Source organism: Acanthaster planci, linkage group LG01 (assembly GCF_054643075.1).
Source record: "Acanthaster planci isolate LZ-2023a linkage group LG01, COTS_SCS, whole genome shotgun sequence".
Taxonomy (NCBI): domain Eukaryota; kingdom Metazoa; phylum Echinodermata; class Asteroidea; order Valvatida; family Acanthasteridae; genus Acanthaster; species Acanthaster planci.
Genome location: NC_141777.1, coordinates 15,141,828 through 15,161,722, shown reverse-complemented (window position 1 = coordinate 15,161,722; position 19,895 = coordinate 15,141,828). Strand labels below are relative to the sequence as shown.

Genomic DNA, 19,895 nt, shown 5'->3' with positions numbered 1-19,895 from the left:
CCTGCATAGGTCATTACAGGGTAACAACAAGTTCCTGTGGAGGGTGCAGATTCTTCCTCTTCCACCCTCTTGTCGCACTTCATACACAGGAGAATCATCACTCATCCGTCTTACCACAGTGTACACTTCATTCTCCCAGTACGCTCGCAGTTTTCCGGAACCCCCATTCTCATTGAGATTTCTCACCAGTACCCTATCACCAGGCTGTAAGACAGTGCTGTGTGTCTTCTTGTCGTACTGGTTCTTACCACGGGCAGATGACTTTCCAGAATTCTGTCTAGCTGCTCGGTAGGCCTCTTCCATCTGCCTCCTCCATCGCTCAGTGTGCTCTCGATGACTGTTGGGGTGCCCCGTGAGCAGAGCATGGAGGAGCATGCTCTACACCAGCGCTGGATCGTACTGCAGCCCTGATCCTGCCTCTTGACTGGAGAAGGTGACTTTTTGTTTCAGATCTAATGCCCGGACCAGGAAACTCTGCGGTGACTCATTCTTGCCCTGGACAAGTCTGGATAACTGGTGATAAAGCTCTGTGGAATCCTTCTCCTGATCGTGGGAGTGGAGAACATGGCGGAGTTTAGGTAGGGTCAGCTCCACCCTGCCCTCGAGATAGCTCCTCAAAGCAGATCCTGGCGAGATGGCACGGACCACGCCCTCTACAACTTCACGCTCGGTGTGCCCTTTGAGGAGTCCGTGTCCAATCTGGTAGGCTAAACTGGAAAAGGTTGGGCGATCTCGTTGTCCAGGTTCACCAATCTGGACATTTATCTTGAAATCCCTCCGCGTCAAACTCACGAGGTTGGCCGATGAACTGGCGGAAGTTGACGGCTTGTTGAGTGGGCAGGATGAGGGGCCATTATCCACAGGAACTTTGCCGGGAAGCTTGGCAGATTCTGTTGGGCGTTCATCTTTGGGGGGGTGCATTCGTGGGTGCCACCGTCTTCAAGAAGTTTTGTAGTTCCTCGTAGATGGCCATGCCTTCATCCTCTCTACCCTCCAGCTCCTCGCTAAGAAGGTATCTACTGATCTTTCTGATGAGGACCTTTTGGCCGTCCTCCTCTGTACGCTCGAGATCTAGATGTTGGCATACTTTTCGTAGTGATACCTGTGACAGTCGACTGACCTCCTGTATCAGCAACTGGCATAGCTCTTGGGTCTCCTCCGCCATCTTGTCTGGTAGGGCTCTCGAATGTGTCTGGCCGATCTCGACTTGACTGACCTTGCTTGCTTCTGGATCCCTCTCCTGTGGCGCTCTCAAACCTCCCGGCCTACACCAGCCACATCTAGCAGAAGGTTGTCTTGTCCTAGGGGCTCGTTACCCTGGCATGTTTTTCGGGTTCATCAGGTTACTGGACAGGCGTTGGCGCTCGACACTGCATGGCAGGAAGGCCGAACTCACCCGTCCCGTCGGAGGTGCCAAATGTTGCACCCCAGGTAGCAAGAGAATTGCTACTCCGAGATGCCCATTAAAAATGATGAACTCGGTAAAAATGACACAGCAAAGTGGACACTGGTTGAGTGGTGTAGGAGTCAATGTTCATGTGCTCACTGGTCAAAGCATGGAATCAGAATGACCCCAGAACAAAGGCTCGCACACAACCCTACAGCGGCCCACAGGAAGTTGCATCATTTTCACCATGAAGTCCTTCAACCGTTCCCTGTCATCACATGTGGTTTACATGAAACAGTCACATGGAGCTGGGGCTGCAATAAACAGTTGCTCCTCAAGAAAAAATAGGGGGGGGGGCATAATCTACTGTATGGTGGGCCCCTACATTATTAATCGCCCGTATACTCTGCATACCAGACCCGATGATTTTGACAACTCTACAAATCAAGGGTCAGGTATCATTCAGTGTCCACGTGACATAGCCAAAATATTCCGAAGTCGTCCCGTTTATATTAGGCATGTTCGGACGGTACCGTTGATGTTCGGTTAATCTCGGCTGGCCGGCCGGTAGGTATAGGCTAGGTGTTGAACGTAAACGTAAAAAGGTCCAGTCGTTGCTTGAACTTGCCCTAGGTTTCAATCAAGTTCGTAAGAGTGACGTTACTTCAGGTCAAACCACACCCACTGCACGTGTGGTAGTAGAACTTACATGGAACCATGGAACCGGAGGGTATAAACACGCAACGTGAGTGCTCATCCACTGGAAGCTTGCACTCAGTGTGGCTGTGTGCGCGTGTGCGACGAAGTAGACTTGACCAAAGTCTGGATCTTCTGGGACATTGTCTGCGTTCAGTGCTTCAGATATGGAGGCCGCGCGTCGTTACTTGCTCTGAGGCCTCTGGTGTCCACTTGTTACGGTGAATTAAGAAATCCGGACTTGACGAATCTGCCAGCCGTTTGTACATGGCAAATCAGCTCATCTACCAAAACAGGTACCAGCCAATCAAATTGCTGGGCTTGTCTTTACGTCGTTTATACCTCTATTATAATGAACGAGTCTACAAGTCTGACTACTCTGATTGGTGGAAATTCCGTATACGTTATGCAAGATCATGTCTTTCATAGTAGTGCAATTAACCTTTTCACTAATAAAGCGCTTCTGCACTTGGGAATTCTGAAGAACCAGATCCCTTTCTTTTAGTAATCTGCTCTTTGACTTGTACAACCCAAAACACAACAACTGGATACCATTTCTTTCGGTATTACTCCAAGCTATTTAATGGTAAGTTATGTAAATTGAACAACAGTACGTAAAAAAGGTCCAGTGAAGATAGTGAAAAGGTCTATTAGGATTAACCCATACTACATACTGACTAGTGACACACGTACGTTGTACAGTCTTTGACGTTGACGCTGGATATCGCGGAAATGTTATCAAATGAAGGTGCCTTATAAGAAGTAATGCGAGAAGCCGAGCGCGACGACCGTGTACTGTGTATATTAAGGGATGGCTGACTGGGGAAGAGCAACGTAAGTCCGACTAGTCTAATAACGAAGTCACGAACCATGCACGTTCGTGCCACATAGAGACAACGTTTCATTACAAGCGCGCATGCGCACTTCATTTTCAAGCAGACAACAACAGTTTTTCGTGAAAGCAGACAACGATATAGCGCGGAATTTTTCAACGACTGATCTCGTGAAATACCAAAATGTAGAAGCATGAATAAATTTCGAGAGGATCTAAACACGACACCAAGACCAACACACAAAATGCAAGATTTTTTAACATAACGGTAAATCTCAGAACAATAAAAAAGGGGATTTTACGGACCCTTTCTAACAACGAAAACAATCGAAATGACGAAGTTTCACACAAATTTCATCAATTAATTTTTACTAGAAAACAAGTTTTCTGAGACAAAAATCTAACACCAAATTAAAGATTCACCCTTAATGCGTTGATTTCAGGCATTTATTTTGAATCCGAGGGATAAAAAGTTTAATAATCAGGTCATTTTAATTACCCCTGAATCGTATCGATCCAACGGTGCACGAAAATTCAAAGCCATTTGGGTTTCCCCTTCTTTGTGCAAAGTTTGACAAAGCAATAATTTCTGACTCTAAGGTCTAAGGTAAAGATTTTTTTTATTTCGGTATAAAAATCTTTTAGATGAGATACGTGACATATTTTTCCATTACATAATGTCTGGATTCACACGATTTGGGGCGAAAATTTGGTTTAAATTCAAACTTATGCTACAAAAATTTGTATCCGGCGGATTCCCAGTTTTTGAGTGCAGTTGATTAAATTAATTGATACTGATAAAATTTGGGAACACTCAATTTTTTCAGGTGAAAAAAAAATTTTGGGCTATTTAAAACCACATTTTTAAAACCACGTTCCTTTTTTAAGGCAGGGCACAAAATCAATGCTACTGAAAAATGAAACGATTAATGTAATTTGGATTTGTCATGAAAAATTTCATTATTGCTCCGTTTCCTGGAAATCCATTGACAAAGGCGACGCCCCATTTGGCAATCAGACTGCCCGAAATCAGATATAGCTTGTTGCTATGCCGTTGTTAAGTGCAAATCTTGCGCACAAGCACTTTGGCAATGAGCGCCACGAACATTCGTGAACTGGATAGACCAGCTCATTAACTAATTGCAATTTATTGCCGCATATGTCAGACACAAAATGAAATCTTACACCAGCGCAAGTTTAATTCCTTCGTTATCGTTCGGCCAGAGCAGTTTTAATTCCAGATCGATAACCAATAGCATTTTATGTAAGTGATAGCTTAGCATATCCCCGGTCGAAGCGTAAACCGCGAGACATCATTGTAAATAAGCTAACCTAAGCAAGTCCCGGTCGAAGCGTAATCCGCGGACGGTAACTGGCTGCACTTATTAAGTCCCCGGTCGAAGCGTAAGCCGCGAGACACAGAATAAGACATTTAAACATAGCCGGTCTCCGGTCGAAGCGTAAGCCTCGAGACAAGTTCCCGGTCGACGCGTGAGCCGCGAGACAACAGTATAAGACAATTAAGCATGGCAAGTCCCCGGTCGAAGCGTAATCCGCGGGACAACAGTATCAGACAATTAAACATGGCAAGTCCCCGGTCGAAGCGTAATCCGCGGGACAACAGTATAAGACACTTAAGCATGATCAGTCTCCGGTCGAGGCGTGAGCCGCGAGACAACAGAATACATTGTAAATCAATGCAGCAAATAGTCCCCGGTCGAAGCGTAAGCTGCGAGACGTAACATCGATTATCAAAGCAAGTCCTGTCGAAACATAACATCGGGTCTAGTAGTAAGTACTAGCCTAATCATTCCCGGTCGAAGCGTAATCCGCGGAATAGACTGCATTCACGTCACACCCGTACGTACCCGTATATAGACTACCCATTCCATCTGGGTTATAAACTGCAAAGTAAACCATAAACATTATACAGACTTCCTATTGATTCCATGTATGTAAGAATTCTTTGATTGCATAGGTTTTATATAGCTATATTGATTCATAATCCTAAGGCCCATGACGGTGATAAGAATGAAATTCCGCCATACGGTCATTTATGACCGCCGCCAAATGGGCCTCATGATGATAGGTAAGTGACCTCGTGTGTGGAGGTAAGTGACCTCGTGTGTGTAGGGGGGAGGTGGTGTTTGCGCTGGCACTGTAGCAGGAAATCAAGCTACTCCGCAAGACTGAAGTAACACCGTATGATAGTTATAAATAAGGAATTCCGAAGCGGCATCCACAAGGTGCACCCCATCTGATAAATATAAATCCTGCCGCCACCACTCAATTTGGGGGTGAGCAATCAACCCACCCGGCGCCCTGTGGAAAAGATTGCCCACCGAACGGTTAAGGGCTCGCCTGGTGCGCTCGACCGAATTTTGTCTGTTAGCCGAGGGATAGGAGACCCTTGGCAAAATCTCCGACCAGTAAATGATGGAGTAAGGTAATAATGCTCGGGTGACGGCAAGAATTTGTTTAATCCCCTCGAGCATTGATTTCTTGGGGACCCAGCCCAGATCGTTGGAGCCAACGTGTATGATGATCCATGTTGGCGATGCTTGCTCCTCCAGCCAGCAGCTGTGAAGGAAGTCGTTGAATTGGTCCAGTTGCAGGCCCCGCCTACCCATCCAGCGAACAGTTGCCAGCCCATCAAGTGCCTCCCCCCAAGGAGAGGATAACGCCACACGGGAGGTCCAATGGATGAACGAGTCGCCAACCACCCAGACAAGGGGCTTGTTGTCGATCGGCGGGTTTGCTCATGGAAGTAAAACAGAAATTAAATAGCTATCAATACTTAATGAAACGTTAGCGAATGGTTGGAATCACGGTTGTTTTTGGTGTGGGGTAACATGACCCCAATGTACAAAGTAGCCACAAATTTGAAAACTCATGGGAAAAGGTCACTGCTAATACGAATATAGCGGCAGTAAACGCCTGACTGCCAACGACCGATCTGTTGGATCTCATCGTCAGGAATTCCTGCCATTGCGGCTGCTGTGGCCGCACCAATCCGGAAGGAATGAGAAGTATAACGGGTATCATGAATGCCAATGAAGCCAAGGGCCCGCCTTAAAACAGCGGTGTATTGAGAACGTGTAATTGGAGAACCATCAAAATGGGACAGGAAATTGCTAAAATGCGGAGGACACCTGCTGAGGAACTGTGTAGTGGCCTGAACAGGGCACAGGGCACAGGGAAAGTTCCCTGAACAGGGCACAGGGAAAGTTCGCCCTCAGAAACAGCAGGTATTGAAACTACACAACCCTGACCGTACTGGTCGGTCTTGGAGAAACGAATGTTTAGATTAACCACACTGCCGGAAGAGGTATGATGAAGGGTAACGTCAGAACGACGTAAAGGGGAAATTCCATCGAGTGGACGCGGTGAGTTTACCGACGCGCAGAAATCCAAAAAACGCTAACAGGAAAGCCACTCGAAACAGTAGGGCTTCATACTGATTGGTACAAACAGAGTGCAAAGCAGGAATAATACGCCGCAGTAACACAATTGTAATAGGGCGGCGTTGATCGCGCCGCCCGTACCGGCGGCGGCAACCATCTAACATTCGTTTCACAATGAAATGTTTAGTTATGTCATGGGAACCCTGCAAGCGGAGTGTAGACGCAATCCCTGAGACATACGATGTAACAGTAGCCGGAGTGTACCCATTAACGGACAAAAATGCAATAAAGTGCACGAGCTGGTGCAATGTGGGACTAGAAGATGTATTAAGAAAACCATGGCGGGAAATAAACCAACAGAAAAATTGCCAAGCACATTGGTAAACTGAATGGGTACGCGGGGCAACTGAGTCCATCAAAAGACTGTGAACCTCTAAATTAAGTTGTTCCAAAGGTCTGCAGGCAAGGGTGTCATAACGGGGGCGGCCTCGGGCGCCAGCCGCCGAAAACGATCCATCTGAAAACGAGATAGAGCATCAGCGATGCCATTATCGAAACCAGGTACATGGCGTGCCTTAAAGTGGATATTCAACCTCAAACAAAGCAATACAAACATACGAACCAATTTCATAATTCTGTGACACTTTGATATTTGGCTATTAATAATCGCCACCACAGCCCCATTATCACACCAAAATATGACACGCCGGTTTTGCAAGGCCGGGCCCCATAAGCGCAACGCGAGGGTGATCGGGAAAAGTTCGAGAAAAGTAATGGATAAATTCAAGGAGCGCCATTGCAGTGGCCACATGCCTTGCCTCCAACGCCCATTAAAGAAAGCTCCGAAACCGAACTGCTGGGATGCGTCCGTATACAAGTGCAAGTTGCCGCTAGAATACCATACCTCCCGAGGGAAAATAACCGAACCATTAAAATGGAACAAAAATTCCCGCCAAGCCAGCATGTCGGCCCGCGCACCAGATGAAATACGGATACGATGATGTGGTTTCTGAATGTCGCTTGTGAGATGGAAGAGACGACGCAAGAAGGCCCGGCCGTATGGCCTTACAAACGAAATTTAAGCTACCCAGCAATGATTGAAGATCTCGTAGGGTGACTTTACGCTTGGACAAAGTGCAATCCAGCTTCGCCAGAATTGCAAGGACCTTGGCCGTAGGAACCCGAATCTGCTGGGTAACTGTATCAATTGTTAAGCCCAGGAAATCTAAGCATGTCACTGGCCCCACTGTTTTGTCACTGGCCAAAGGAACACCAAAGTCCCGGCAAACTACTGTGAAAGAAGTAAGCGCATGTGCGCACTCGTTGGATTGCCCTTCGCCCACAAAGAGAAAATCATCCAAATAGTGGAGAATGTGTGGAGTAGCTGCAACCTTGCGAGTGCAATATTGGAGAAGGGTGCTAAATCGTTCGAACGTGGCACAAGAAATGGAGCAACCCATGGGCATACACTCGTAATAAAATGAACCGTCGAACGAAAAACCGAGTAAATCATAATCATCGGGATGAACAGGGAGTAAACGAAAAGCTGATTTTATATCTGACTTGGCCAGAAGGGCTCTGGGGCCCAAACTAGAAACCAATTCAACCGCATCATCAAAAGTCGTATAAGACACCGCAGCCCTGGCTGGGTCAATATGATCATTAACTGAATCACCCAAAGGAGACGAAAGGTTATGAATTAAACGGAACTCACCAGGGGTTTGCTTCGGCACTAAACCTATTGGAGAACAACGAAAATTGGGACATGAGGGACTGGGGAACGGGCCAGCAATCCTACCCAAATGTAAATCACGGTCAAGTTCGTATTTCACTACCTCTTTATTTTGTCGAGCAAAATTACGGGCAGAAGTGCTAACCCGAGGACCCGTATACCCTATACGGAAACCAGACGTAAAACCCTCCAACAGCACCTGAGCGTCATGCGTGTCACCATATGATGCCAAAAAGGGGCGCAGTTTATTTATTCTTACCGGCGTTGGGAGGTGTGGTTGGAGTGAGTGTTCCCCGCACCGAACGGACGGTGTCGGCATATTTTAACAGCTGCCTCGCCTGAGTAGGGTGTCGCATCAAATAGATGGATGCAAAAATTAGAAAAGCCGAGGTCCACTGTTCAATTGATCCGAGGGGGTGGGTTGTGGGAACGAATTTGCCATGCTGGGGAATCGCGCGACCCAATAGTAAACACGCAGTCACTGGTACTATTGACACTGCTAGAGGGACGCAAAAGAAGCGCAAAGTCTACAAATTCCCCATTCCAAATTTTGTCCCGAAGGTGTTGAGAAACACCAGACCCAAGATCATCGCAAACACTTGTTAGGGGCGTGACATCGCCACCCCCTATGCCCGACGAAGTGGCAACAGACATAACCGAATGAACAATAGGGGGAGACGCAACCGAAATGGCCGAGCCATCAGGGGCAGATGCGATAGAAACTACTGGTCTAGGCGTTAGCTCTGACGGGATAGAAAAAGACTCACCCGATGAAACAGCAGTTGTCTGTGCGACGGGCACTGATGAATCACTCGGAACATCCGCCGGCGCGATGCAGTCCGAACGAGGCCTCCCCCTTGGTCTCGACCCCTCAGCGCCGGCAGTGCGCCGCTTTGTTCTTGCTGCCCGTGGCATCTTTTCCCAATAACTGGAAGGGGATGGACTAAACGTGATATCCTTTCCTAAAGCTGCAATTAATTGCAGAATGTAGAAGACGACTAACTTACGAAGGATACTTTGCAAATTTACAACAACACTGATTATTTATTCCACAATAAACCGAACGAACCGGCCTGGCAAACTGCTCAGACAAAAGTGACCAGCACACACATTGGTTCTGCCTATGAAGCTGTAATTAAACAGCTGGGTCGTAAATCCAGTGCCTGTGTGGTCAGCGGGGGAATTTACTCCAGCAACCCCGCCTAGCGGCAATAAACTATTTGAAGCCCCAATGGGCCTAAAATGAATTATGTGCGCTTGTGTATAAATGGCAAATGGAGGCAACAAGCTTGAGCGGCCCATTAAAATGTAAAGTGCTCACATTTCAACGTTATTTTCTTTCAGCTTCTGCAATTTTTTCTCTTTTGTACTTGAAAACCCTCTAAAATCTTTATAGCGAGATCTATTACCTTACTTAAAAAAGTTTGTTCGTTCAAAGCGCACTAGGTCGAAAAAAAACGTGTGAGATGTAAAACAAATTGTGCGATACGCTGGGTACCATCCACCATTCTCGGTTGACAAAGTACCGGTAAGATCTAATCGGCGAAAGATCTAACGTAAGAAGGATAAAAATGGTTCTTTTGACGAATGCGATGCACCAAGGGAGTATCCGCTATTTCCTATAACACCGCCGATCATGGAACGACATTTTAAAGTAGGCGCCTACGTGTACAAGTCGTGCACTGTATGAATGGTGCATACTGCATAGTACAAACTATTCAATCAGACAGTCGGAAAGGGGCCCAGTTAATTTCTTTTCACCTCGTGCGCTCGGGGAGAAAGCAAAGTCTGGGTTTTTATTTAGTGCAGTTGAAAATCCTAGATGATGGTGAGGAGGATATGGGGTGCCAGTTGGCGTACCCTAATAGAGGACTGTATGTAACAAAATGTAACTGGCTGTGTTCAGGAAAGGGGACGCCATTTGGCGAACCCTAATAGAGGACTGTATACAACAAATGTTGCTGGCTGTGGTGAGTAGCGTATGGGGCGCCAATTTGCTTAACAGAGTACTGTATTTTTCCAAATGTAACTGGCTGTGTTCAGGAGGGTATTGAGTGTCAATTGGCGTACGCGAACGGAAGACTGTATATAACAATATGTACATGTAACAACATATTTCAGTTCAGGAAAACTGGTGAAGTTGTTTCTTTTTGTTCAGTGTGTATGTTGAAAAGTGAGGGTTTAACCTAGGAATTATGTTTTCATTAAAATTGTGATTTTTCTGTAAAGAAGCTATTGCTGGATCGGTCTGAGTTTTTTTAAGTGCGACCCTGACCAATAAAATGAACAATAGGGCCGAATTAAACATTTGAATAGCCAATCAAATGATTCTGATTTGATTCGTTTTGATTTTGGCAAAGAAAAATATAAAAACATGATTTTAATCTACAAAAATAATTCCGATGTCGTTCCCTGTTATTTACACCCTTGGTCTACATGCATATCGTACCTTCAAGAAAGTATTAGTAAGCCATTACGCTTTACAGCGAAGCGAGGGAACGACACCAGATTTCAAGTTCAAGATATATATACAAGTGTATAAATATGTATATATTTATAATCATACGTAAATTTAAATGCCTTCTGTATACTTCAACAAAATGGACTCCATTTAGTGTGCTTTATTCCTATCAATGTTTAAGGACAACTGTCAGATGACTTATTTCGGCTTTAATCACTCCACACAATTAGATGATGAGACGACCCGGACTATTGACCGGACGAAATGGTTGTTTTTGCCATTGATAGAGGGAAAAAATTAAGTTCTTTTATAAATAATGAAGACATTGCGATATTCTGACGTCACCCCACGCAGCAAATGCAATATAGAATTGAAGTAGGATACGTGTACGTTATAGTGTTCATGGGCATCTTTATTGTTGCCAATGGTTTATATCAACCGTTTAAGACCAGCCACTTGATGGGCTCTCAACCAATAGGAAAGGGTAATAACGGGAACCGCCTTTTCATTATCATTGATGATAAACAGTAGCGTAGCGAAAAGGAGTGTACTGGTGGCAGAATTCAATGGAGTTGAGAATTGAGAGCAAACTGGGAGACGCCGAAAGAAGGAAAATAAGGAAGGCGAATGCATTATAAATGCGCAATCGGGTTATTGATAAACCGTGTTTAAATTTTAGGGAGAGAATGGGATTTCGCCCCTAAATATACGTCCAAATGTGTTTTGTATCCCCAAGGATGTTTTGTATCCGTAAAGAAACAACTCCAGAGGAAGACATTTTTGTACAGCTTCAAAATTGTTGGTGTCTTCGTTTCCTGAAAAGGGCATCATGACTTGGAGATATTTCCAAGGGTGGATTTGTGCCGGAGAGATGTCAGTTAATTTTGGATTTTTGCCCTGCCCGACTTGTATTGTAACACTGTAAACTCAGTGTTTGCCCCCGAAGGCTTGTCAAAAACCCGCAAGCGTACTTGTGGTTTGGAGGGTTTCCTAGTACCCCACCGGATACGCCATTGTAATTTTATCCCGAACAGGACGAAAACTCTATGCAACAACAGCGGCCTCGTGTCACGAACGGAGAACAAAATTCTGGTCTTATCTGCTTGTCGGAATCATAATACATGGGCATATGGGTATATGGATAGTTCTCTGCCTCCTATTTGTTATTAAAGAGGAACACACGGGTTACTTCGGCAGTTTTTTATACTACACAGTCGAGCCAACGGCGTACAAGGGCGCCTCACACAGTCGCCACACGCATACATCTACTCGTTGTGAACAGCCTGAGATAGCAAACGTTAATTTTTTTTTTTGCAGAGAGATGGAAGACCCAAGACGACCAACGATTAACTCCACTCACACATGGCTTGGGCCAGGAATTAACGCAGGACCATGCACTGCGGTGAGAGGCATGTGCTTGTGCAGTACCAGAAATCACCAGCGCCTCCCTTAACTGTGGTCCGAATTGATTGGTTTCCCATAATTTTATCTGGTATCAAAACAAAGGATTTAAAAGGCTCCCAAGGCACTTTAGCTCTTTAGCTCGCAACCTGTAGAGAGGAGACAATGAGAAGCAGTCACACTGTCACTGAGAAAAACTTGAGGAGTCAGGAAGGGACTGAAACTCCATCCATATATTGACCAAGCTGGGAATCAAATCTGGGCCCTCAGAGATGAAAGGCGAGATAAGAAGCAACGCCTCAACCTAGCTCCCCATTTATCATCATGTTCCTAAGCTACACGGTCTTTGGGATCAGTGATTTCTGTTAACTGTGCGTAAAATATAAAAACTGAGCTAAGTTACCGCTGCCAAATTCCACTCGTATATATATTTTACTACAGATTTAACTGTGTTTGAGTTGAAACACTTGAAGTGGAGATGCGAATAGATCGTTTTCATGGAACATTGTATAAAATTGCTACAACGAACCTCTTTAGAAAGCATGTTCAATATCAAATCTTGTCGGAAGCAGGCACTGTTGCCAACGACTGTAACTATGTCCCATGATAACGAATGTACTAACGGCCTGAATAATAGCGGATTTGGATACGGCTTTGCATCGAAGGTGGGGCGAAGAGTGCAAACAATCTATTCAAAATGTGCTCCAAATCTTTTATCATAGTCATGCAGACTCTGCAGACATTCACACAAAGGAATAAAGGAGACTTGACAGTAAATGCAGGGATCACTCCATTTTCTATTTCATTGGGAAGAGGTTTTAAGGTTTACATGACAATTTGAATTAAAACATCGCAATACAAGGTTATCTGTAATGGTTTAGAGGTTTGTCATTATTTCCTAAATTTGGTCACTGATGACCCAAAATTGTTTTTCACGTTAAACTTGACTAATGTGTTTTAAAGTGTTTAATAATGCTACTTTGAAGCGTTTCAAATCTGGAATTAAGTCTACATGAATATCAGCTTTAGTAAGAAGCGTTTATGGACGAGGTACAATGATTTATCTTGTATATTTCTGATGTGCAATAAAACACCATTACAATTGGCCAAGTTTGCCGGTTTCATTGGTAGAATTCACGTAAGTTGTACGAGGAGTTAATAACGTTTGTTATGAACGATTCAGTGTTTCAGTCACAATTTTTAATTTTAGTTTTCCATTTCAAGTTTGTCATAGGAAGAAATTTTTGCCCACGTTCATCTCGATCCGTTGTTTTTTTCTGCATGGCAAGCCTCTCCAATCTTGTCACGTGATTCTGACGTCAGGCACGAGTGGTCTGTAGATACCTAAGGCTGGAAATTAAAGTAGGAAAAAATTCGAACTGTCAAAAGAAGATATTAACGCCATTTAGCAAATTTTTAGTAAGGTAATAAAGATTATGTAATGGTTTATAGGCCGAAGCTTATTATATCAAGGGAAGCTCGAGAAGCTTGGATGTGATCTTTTCTTGTTCTCTTGTGATTGTTTTGTTCCGGTCGTTTTAATTTTCTTAGTCACTCTTCTTTAAACAATATTTTGAATTTGGATAGACTTATTTGTTGGGAGTATGTTATACTAACGATATCAAATGGCTCTTCTTGACAGTTGTTTGGCTATGCACGGAGTATTTATTTTTATGATGAAAACGAATAAACCAGGTAAGCAATTCATCTCTTTTTTGGCGAGCAACACATAATATGGCTCCCTCTGGTGGAGCGTAACTCGGTCTTACCTGGACATACAGCAGTCGGTTGGGAGACCCTTTGGTGTCGGAAATTTTGCCAGTGCTGGCGTTATTCACGATGGCATTATGCACAGCACTCGGGGATGAACCTGGCCTTGTTCCCAGATAAACAGCAGCGGCACCTGCAGAGGAATAGAGAAATGTGTGCATGTGCAATATGTTGCATTTGAGTTCTTGACAAAATTCACAGGATAAAGAACAGCGCACTAATGGATTACAGACAGTTAATTGGTGCTCACAGAAGACAACCAAGTATATTTGTCTGAACGGCTGGATTGCTTGGTTTTTCAATGGCGCTTTTACCTTGCGTTTTGATTTGTATCCGTGTTTCAAAATGTTAAAACCGGAAAAGGATATTTTCTGCTACTGAAATTTTAACAAAGTTATCCATAATCCAAATGGGCCTAGTTCTTAACGAAAACAATGTGACAAATGGGTATCGCGATGGATCGTTTGACTAGTGATCCGACTGCACAAACAGTATTGATGAAATGCAAACTCACCTGACACGTGAGGGCATGCCATTGAAGTGCCTGACAGAGTTCTACTTCCGGAGTTAGACGAGTGGCTAGCACTCTTGACGTCAACACCAGGTGCAAAGAGATCGACGCAAGAGCCGTAGTTTGAGAAATACGCACGTTTGTCGTTTTTGTCACTGGCTGCAACGGTGATTACCTATGAAGCAAATAGCATTGGTCACGCTCATGCAGTTATTTGTCGTCATCACACAAATAATTAATTACCTTAAAAGTAGATGTAAGTGGACATATATCATCTCTGTGTCTGGTCTTGTTATGTCAGTAAAAGAAAATAGCAGAAAGAAAAAATAGCCGCTGAAGCGTTTTATCAATATTGATATTGATTGGTAAGACTATTTCGAAATATCGAACGGAGTATCGACATATGGTCTCAGTATATATATATATATATATTACTTTTGGATCACAAGGCCCCAAAACTCACCCCTTTCACTGCTGCAGGTGAAGAGTTGCAAGCGTCGATGTTTGAATTACCCGCAGCAACAGAAACCGTGTACCCCTTGTTGAGCATGTTCTGGGCAAGAGAGTTCATGTAGGAACTATACCCTCCTCCCAAGGACATCGAAACCACGCCCTTGCCATTACCAGAACCATACTTTTTGACGATAGCATCCAAACCTTAGGAGGAAAAAAATTAATGCAATTGTCAGTCAGGAAGTAGACAAGACCAGTATTCGAGGAAAGCATCGTGGCTTTCCTATCCTTAGACACGGGCACGGGCAATACTTCTTGTTATCGGGTGTAAAAAAGACACGTTTACTCCTTTGAAAACTTTGCGTGTAGGCCCTCCAGAGAAAGGGACCTTCTGTTCAGAAGATTAAGTCAGTTTTAACCGTCCTGTTTTCTCATTCCCGTGGGGGGAAGGGTTATAAACAGCGCCTTGCAGTGTCAATAGGTTTGTCAAACATTTTTAGAATGGTTACTTACACACCCTGACAAAACAAAATCTTCGCTCAAACCTGCTTGCCCCTGAAGCGTTTCTTTAAGATCGCCTTATTCTATGGCCAGGTGTATACCTAATTGGATCAAAATGTTGTGCACAAAGATTGTGCTGTTTCAGTTACCAGACAAGCTGAGAGAGAAAACTGCATACCTGAATATTATTTGTGAGATGATCAAAGCACTGGGTTTTGGAATAAAATGATTGCCAAACATACCTGCTGAAATGAGGGAATTCGAGCATTGTCCTTGACTGTTGCACACTTTGGAGCTGTAGAGTTTAGCTTTACGTGCGATACCGTAGGTGTTTCCTCCAGCAGTACCAGCGCAGTGAGTTCCGTGTCCTTGATCGTCAGCACCTCCGTACAGAAGGGATGCTCGTCCACCAAACGCTTGGTGATTGGTATTGATGCCAGTATCCACAATAAACAACCTCACGTTTGCACCCTGAGCTGCACACACACAAAAGGACATTTTTTCTCGAATATGTTGGTGAAGACTCACTGTAGTTTGATATCAACTATTAGATAATGCTCACCTGAAACATAATATTTGGTGTACAGATGCGTTGAAAAAGGTGCGGCATCATCTTTATGAATTATTCAGCATTTTTTAATAATACGCTTAAAGGGAAAAGGACCTTTTACTTGTCCCGATTTTTTTTCCACCGCCTGAACACCAAAGAGGATACAAAAATTAGAGGAATGATGTCACATTCGGTCAGTTGGTAAAAAGCTACTTTTTAGCTACTAAAAAGCTACTAAATTTAGAGGCAAGGAGTAAAATATTCAAGTTGTAATCGTCTAATTTTGCCGTATTCCAGTTGTATCAGTCTTGAGCAGAAACACACACTCATTGGTTGAAAAGATCCATGCTGCCGGGGAGTGTTTGTTTGTTCGTAGTGACGTGCACGCAACAAATGCATTTCATAATCGTTTCGTGAATCAGCGAACTCAGTTTGCACCAACATCTGTTCCTGAGAAAATTGCTACCTCCGTTTGTCCCGCTAAGGACCCACTGGAAACTCATTATTGCACTTTACGTGTCTTTGAGATGAGAGCGATGGCCAAAACGACTTACCGCTGTCCTTGTACCTGTACCTATTGTCCCTTCCACTACGACTGTCGATACGATCCAGACCCCATGGTGGGTTATTTTGTGTGCCGAAAATGGTTGCAATGGTGTCCTCATGAACGTATTCAACGCCCTCAATAGCCCGCACCTGAACAATAAAAGAACGGCTGTTTATGTTTGAAATAAAAAATAACGAATGATCTCACGGTGATAATACCAAGAACAAGGACAATTTTAAGCTACATTAAAAATACAATGAAAACGAGAGTTGTTATTTCTGTATGTAAAAACATAGTTCTTTATGACTTTTCTGCATTTCAACTTTGAGAAAAAAACCAGGTACCTGTGATGCATGTTTATCGTCACCGAAACCACAGACTGACACTTATTCGCACGTGGGTGTCAGTTCGTCAAAACCAATTTATCAGCAACTTCAGTTTAACGAATAACTCAAAGTAGTGCCTCGGACACTGACACCAAATAGATTTTGTTTTTTGTTTGTTTTGTTTTCTTAAGCTGATGCTGTTGCGGCAATACACTGCGGAGAAAAAATGCTTTGAAAGGTTTGATATGAATTAAATCCATCCAGAGTGTGCGTGGAAATGCCGTACTCTACCGGAATGTCAGTTTGTGAAAAGGAATATAAGTCAGTTCCCTAAAATGCGCGCAAATGAACTCCCCATCACAACAGACTGCCAGTTCGTGATGTCGGTGACAATTTGTCATAAAACACGTTGCGTGAAAAATTTGCTAAAGATTATGCGATTTGCTGAAAAACATAATAGTTTACTTCTTCATGATTCTGTGAATTTTGTTTTGTTCTTCGTTTGCATTTTTTACCCTATCGCGTGATAGAACCCCACATCGAACCTGGTATTATTTACCTCGGAAAGGATGTGCTGTGGAACCTTGAGGGTCAGAACCGGCATGAGGTTTTCGAGCTTTTCGATTTGGGGAGTAGGTGTACGGAACTTGTAGAAGATTTCTTCGATCTCTTGTTGCACCCGCTCCAGTTGGTCAAAATCCTGAAATATGCGGATGTTACATTCATTTAAATTAAAATTATTAGAACATAATAGGCTGGGTTAGGGTGCTTCTGCTCAGATTAATTCAACGAAAGTGTGAAGTTCGTAAACAATTTACTTTCGATTTGTGTCACCCAAATCAAACTGATTCTTTTTACACCAATTAACTCACCTCTACTTTGATGATCCAGCTGTCTGGTACGGCGCGCTCGTTGGTCGTACGGAGAGGAGCCAGGCTAGCATGAGCCAGAGCAACACACAGACACAGCAGAAGAAGCTTCATGGTCGGTTGGAGGATTGGGCTGCACACTTTCGAGAGTCTTCAGCAGTGCGATTTTGAAGTGATTCCTCAACTGATCTTCTGGGGTATTTATAATTTTTCTACTCTTCCATTTACCACACGGAACGGATTAAAATAACCCGTTATCAGGCAAAAATCTTTTATCAAGAGAAAAATAGCTCAAAACAAGTACTTGACACACTTTTTGAGCATGCATATCCAAGGAGAAGTTATTTTTTTCTCTACACAACATGTGTTGACAGCCCTTAATTTCTCACGTTAACGTTGTCTTATAAACCCTCTAGTTTGGTATAAAATGGGTTCATAGAAGTCAATGGCTTGTATATGGTAAGCACGAGTGCAAATAAAAGCGCGAATATGTAATCTAAATAGATTTGAAAATTAAAAAAGAAGAGGGACTGGGGAGTTTTGGGCTCTTAGCCCAAGGAAAGGAGGGTTGGGAGTCTACCTGTTTTAACTCGGCTGAAATGAAAGATTCGAAAAACAATCAAAGAATTCCACATCTATTTTTACCCATCCTGCCGAATAACGAAACAGCTAAGAGGGATGAAAAAATTAATGGCCTGTAGAAAATGTGGAATGTTGAATCTGTTTTGCCATCGTCACACAAGGTATCGCTAGACTTTTCTGTACTTGAGGTATCTACTAATGCAAAAGCTATTCCGGAACTAATGGGGGGGGGGCACGTGCCCCCTCCAAGCTGATGCCCGTGGCCCTGGTACCCCATTTAAAATCTGTGAATAAACTCCGTTGTAATGGTGTTATGATGTCTTTTGAAAAACATTGTGTGCACCCCCGGGTGCCCTCGGAAATTTAGCCGTACTTCATATTAGCGACGTTCCCTTGAAGTTTCATGGATTCCCCGAATTATATTTATAAAGAATACCGGTCCCAAGATGTGATGAGATCAAGCAAAATGCGTTTGACATTACTGTGAATTTGTTACCCAGTGCTCAGTGTGGGACATTTCATGACAGTCCACTTTTTGCGTTTTGACCTCCAAATCGGGGAGAAGTACCGGTACCCAATAAAGAAAAAAGTAGTCCATCAGTGTGCCTGCATACTTGGCCTCTCCAAAGTGACGAAGATTAAGCTGTACCGTTCTAGTCAGCGATGCCAAGCGGTTCAGTTCAGCACAATCTGGAGTTGACGAGATAAAGGCTGTTATATGGTGATTTCCCACAGCTTGAAGAGATACTGTATAATGGTTGTGGTGAAAAAAAAACACGACAAAATTATATAATGGCAAAAAGTGGACCGAACCTGGGGCTTGTGTAGGGGTTTTCGTGCAGTTTTGTCCTGTAATCAACGAGAAAAATAACACAAGTGATTTATTTCAAAAGAAACAGGTGAGTTCGAGGATAACAAAATAATGAAAAGATAGCAGACAACCTGAGTTCCGAACCAAAGCGGTGAACACTTATCAGTCCTGGGCACGAAAGGGAACCCGATGAGCATTGTACGTGTTGTGAGGGGTAGTTTGTATGCGTTAGGCTTCGGATTTTACACTGAAAAAACTTATCATGACGTTTTTAACTTGCTTTCTCATCAGTGGAATTACTACGAGGGATGTGATCCTCACGGAGGTGTGCCCCATTGAAAGTCCACACCCTCCAAGTAGTTTCTAATTAATTTTGGAAATTTGCACAGCATATGTATACAAGCCGTAGTTCCTCGGTTTTCGGTGAACCTGAAAGGGGGGCGGGGAAAAGGTGTAGAGTAAGGGCCAACCTACTCGAGGCCTTTGCACCAACATGTGTGGCATCTCCGATCAGTGTTTTACCTTTCCCTGTATGGTGACAAGGTAGCTAAGACTCTGACGTACCCTCTCCAGAAAATGGCTGCATCTAAATGCCCCATGTTAAATGTAAGCCCTAGTTGCACCACTGGCCCCGAAAAACGTGCTCTCTGCATGTCCAATAAGACTTTACTCTGGTATTGCCAACGAAGTATAAACGGGCCACTACTCTGTATGGTTCCTAAGGAAGTATAGGATTGGAATTTAACCTCCCCAGTATTGACCTCGACACCACTTTCAATACTTTCCTTTTCATGCTCTTACTTTCAAATCGACTTTAAGTGGTGAAATAAATTACATTTTACTGTTTACACGAAACATTTACAGCCAAATTCGATCCAGATAAATGAACGACGTCAGGTTGCACCACTTCCAATTGTGGAGAGGTTTTTTTAGCTTTAATTCCCGTTTGCTTTCGTGTTGAATGGGCTCATTGAAACTGTTGGTTCAACTGGTGTTAAAAAAATTCTCAGGATCCACATAGGGTAACAGCAGCTTGGCGTTGTCCTGCATGGATATTTATGC

At 43.7% G+C, this 19,895-nt stretch overlaps 1 protein-coding gene across 1 annotated transcript; it reads right to left on the bottom strand.

The window, feature by feature from the left end:
- Positions 1-12,932: 12,932 nt before the first annotated feature.
- On the bottom strand, positions 12,933-17,625 carry LOC110982535 (uncharacterized). Its single transcript, XM_022241015.2, has 8 exons — positions 17,444-17,625; positions 17,131-17,271; positions 16,253-16,394; positions 15,391-15,624; positions 14,658-14,851; positions 14,198-14,369; positions 13,683-13,816; positions 12,933-13,263 (listed from the first exon to the last, which is right to left on the bottom strand). Exons 1-8 carry the CDS (start codon positions 17,552-17,554, stop codon positions 13,258-13,260), a joined length of 1,134 nt encoding a protein of 377 aa, XP_022096707.1. The 5' UTR covers positions 17,555-17,625; the 3' UTR covers positions 12,933-13,257.
- Between the last annotated feature and the right edge of the window lie 2,270 nt (positions 17,626-19,895).

What these genes read in the sequence shown, in the direction of transcription:
- LOC110982535 (XM_022241015.2), bottom strand. Translation starts at nt 17,554, where the DNA reads ATGAAGCTTCTTCTGCTGTGTCTGTGTGTTGCTCTGGCTCATGCTAGC. An exon ending in CACAGCACATCCTTTCCGAG is followed by an intron (nt 16,395 to 17,130) that starts GTAAATAATACC and finishes TTTATTGTTCAG; the next exon opens with GTGCGGGCTATTGAGGGCGT. An exon ending in CACCTGCAGCAGTGAAAGGG is followed by an intron (nt 14,370 to 14,657) that starts GTGAGTTTTGGG and finishes TTTGCTTCATAG; the next exon opens with GTAATCACCGTTGCAGCCAG.